Consider the following 3,451-nt stretch of genomic DNA (forward strand, 5'->3'; position numbering starts at 1 on the left):
TGGTGGCTCATGTCATGTCACGTTTAGCACATCGAGTATTTCAGCCGGAGAGAGATGCGCGTTAGAGGTTAATCTGGGATGCTGCTGGGGCCCGCGGTGACGGAGTGAGTCATTCCCGTGTTACGGCCCGGGAGGGAGTCGTCGTCTGCCGTGGGCCTGTGGGATCTGCGTAGGCGAAGGCTCGATCGTCAACAAACTTGTTTTCCGTAGGAATGTCGAACGCAAACACAACAAATGATGACACGTGGTCTTCTGGGAGATGACTTATATCATATCAACTCACAGGCCAATATAATTTAAAAATCAAATGATTAAATGTGAACTTTACACATCCATTTATTATATTTAATTCATGCACACAGATATACAATTTTAAAAACGAAAACATAAAACCACTTCACTGATTAAACAATTGTTGTAAAGACAAACAAATTAAATAATTATTAATAGGCCTACATTTAATAATTAATTAAACCACAACTGACTTTTAAATATATGTATATATATATATGTGAAAATATATGTGGAAAAAAAAGTAGCCATGCCCAACTTTTATCCCTCGTGTATTTCCGGGAGCACTCGGATACACTCGGGTCGGCCCGGCGTGGAGGGGCAGAGCTCCGCTGCTGCTCGTGCGCCAGACGGTCGCTCCTCATTACCGCGGAGCCTGACGACACCTGAGAGTCGGCGAGAGCACCGAGTACACAGGTGAGTTCACACTTTACACCTCGCCAAAGCACGTAGGCTTCACTTCGACAGCGTTTATGTTGGCTTCGGTGTGCGTAAAACTGACAGTGAGCCTCCAAAATAAAAGTTAAGTCGGGCTGATCTGGAAGTTTCCTGCAACTTGTGGACGGTGCGTATCCTGGCTGTGACGTAGCCTGGATTAATATTGATCTTTCGTGATGACATCTGTGCCGTATCATAGACTGAATATTATCTTATAGACTATTAAGTTTTATTTCTCTCTTTATAGACCGCGCATCGCCCCCCACTGTGAGGAATGAGGAACCATTAGAAGCTTTGGTCCGGCTGAGAGGAGCTCAAAGTTGATCGTGCACTTTCCCCAGGAGCGCGCCTCTCGTTCCCGTTCCTGACCCCAATCCACGCAGACAGTGCTCGTGAACAACCATCCGCTCAGAGGCATCATGGCAACGGGCGGATTCAAACCCAACGCCCAGACGGACTTCCTGGAGGAATGGAAAGCCAAACGCGAGAAGATGCGTCTGAAGATGCTGGGGGACATCGCTGCGGCCACCGGCGCTAGCGCCGCGGGCCACCCGGGTGCAGGTACCCCGGGTGGGGGTACCCCGGGCGCAGGTACCCCCGTGGCCCCCCTCGGCACCGGCCACAGCAACAAAAGCACCCCGAACATGGAGCTCAATAACAATGGGAACGTGGAGCGCGGCGGGGGGTCCGCCGGGAACCTCGCGTCCGCGGTTCCGTGCCAACCCATAGCGCGGTCCATGTCGTCTCCGGCCCTGAAGAAACCCGAGGCGGCGGAACCCCATCCCGGGCCGGCCCCGCCAGGAGGTAACCTGAAGAAGCAGTCCCATCAGCCGGATCAGAAGGCTCCTCCTCCTCCGTGCCCGTCGGTGGACTCGAGCCCCTCGAAGGAGGTGGACGGGGTGGACGGAGACCCCCTGGAGAGTCCGTCCCCCGGCAAGGGGAAGGACAAGAAGAGCGCGGGACCCAGCGCCAGGAAGGGCAAGGGACAGATAGAGAAGAGGAAGTTGCGGGAGAAGCGGCGGTCAACAGGTGTTGTCAGTATACCGTCCAACGAGGTGAGTCCTCCGACCCCACGTTTGTTCGTTCGTTTGCCTTCCGTTGCTTTGCGAACTTCTCAAGTGTGATGGTGGGCACACAAGTCACAGCCATCCATCACCCACACAACTACCTGAAGCACCTTGTAACATAACCGACAACAAATATCGATTTCTGTTCAAACCCTGTGCACACCGCAGCAACAGCGCACACCAAAAGATTGTGTGTGCGATAAAAAAAAACTTGTTTTTATCATGTCATGGGAAAATGCCTTTAGCCACAACACCCAGGCCAAAATAAAACTCCTGTGCATGAGCATGCAGGTGCTCACAAACACTTTGGAGGAAGTCCAATAACTTATAAAGGAAACCACTGTAGCCCTACAGAGAGGTTGTGGTTTAACTCCACTTCTCGGACTTTGACCGTGGTGTTGCTTGTTGTTGTACCTGTGCTTTGTGTCATTATGCTCTCACCGGCCCATAGCTAATGCTAGGGGTTTGCAACTTTGCGGGGGGGGGCTTGTTTTTGCTGACCGTGCCCATGTGCAACTTTACTCTCTAAGCTAGCAGGAACGGCTAACATTTGGACAAGTGAGCGTTTGTTTTGTGGAGAAGGAGAGAGAGAAGGATGGAGAGGAGAAGAATGGGAGAGAGGGAGAGAGCTGGAAAGCCGGTTATCTTGTGGTTCGATCTATCCACAGAACTCCATGGTTCCATCTGGAATGCTGCATGTATCCCCAGAGCAGTCTGACTAACCAGGCCCTCAGTCACACAGACCTCTCTATAGTCGAGGGCTATTTCTATATCAGTCACGGTCTACAATCCTGTCCCACCTTAACGTCCCACATTTCATACCTCCCCCCCCTTTTTTGTCCGACCTCTCCACCGATGGGGTTCGCACTCACAATCACGGCCCGCTCATTTCGACCTCATCCCAATTTCCTGGGCGGCGGGGCTGACCGCGGGGCGGCGGGTAACCGAACACCCAAACAGTTGACACAGCAGATCTCCCCTCGCCGGGGCGCACAAGCCCTTAATCCCAGTTCAATAGCGCGTGGAAGCAGCTGCTGTCTTTGTCTCGCTCTCAGGTGCCAAGTCCGGCCGCCATGGCCCCCGCGTCGATCGCGGTGTGTGTACACGACCGGCGACCGACGCAGGGGGAATCGAGATGTGAGCGAGAGGCCTGCTAGTGGGGGGGGGGCGGGGAAAGGAAACTCAGCTGTTTGTCTGTTTGTCTGTTTGGCTGGGACAATGCGGTGCAGTGTGTTGCGGTGTTGTTCTGCACTGGGGAAAACTGTATTGCGTGGCTGGGCTTTGTTGTCCCAGAACGGGGGCGGGCGGGCGGACGGGCGGTGGGGGGGGAGGTGAGGGGGGGAGGTGAGGTGTTGGATGAGCCCGGATCGTGTCCGCTCCGGTTGGGTCGGAGCACAAAGGGCTCCGTCGAGGGAGGTTTCAGAACAACACTGCGGGAAACCGAGACTTGTGAACGCTGCCTCCGTGATAATGCGAGAGCAGGCCGGTGGTTTAACCAAAGCAAGCTCTTTGTGGCTGTAGGGGGGGGGGGGGAAAGGGTCAAAGTTCACCGTCGACCACCGACACGAGCGTCATACTGTGTGTCAGATGAACACAGACGCATGGTAGGGTACCTGTGTTGGTGCATGAGGGTGGCCCTTGACCCTTACTGCCCC

General features: G+C 54.0%; 1 protein-coding gene across 2 annotated transcripts; it reads left to right on the forward strand.

Moving 5' to 3' along the window:
- Positions 1–599: 599 nt before the first annotated feature.
- On the forward strand, positions 600–2,011 carry LOC311374899 (PRKC apoptosis WT1 regulator protein-like). Of its 2 annotated transcripts, none has more exons than XM_084490645.1 (2): positions 600–708; positions 977–2,011. In XM_084490645.1, the coding sequence occupies exon 2, from the start codon at positions 1,149–1,151 to the stop codon at positions 1,851–1,853; it is 705 nt and encodes a 234-aa protein (XP_084346771.1). In that variant the 5' UTR covers positions 600–708; positions 977–1,148; the 3' UTR covers positions 1,854–2,011. The 2 variants fall into 2 exon arrangements, with proteins under 2 accessions (XP_084346771.1, XP_084346772.1); XM_084490646.1 differs by having other exon boundaries at positions 660–708; positions 1,071–2,011.
- Positions 2,012–3,451: the final 1,440 nt, after the last annotated feature.

The sequence above is a fragment of the Micromesistius poutassou genome (genome assembly GCF_964030765.1).
Source record: "Micromesistius poutassou genome assembly, contig: SCAFFOLD_5648, whole genome shotgun sequence".
Taxonomy (NCBI): Eukaryota; Metazoa; Chordata; class Actinopteri; order Gadiformes; family Gadidae; genus Micromesistius; species Micromesistius poutassou.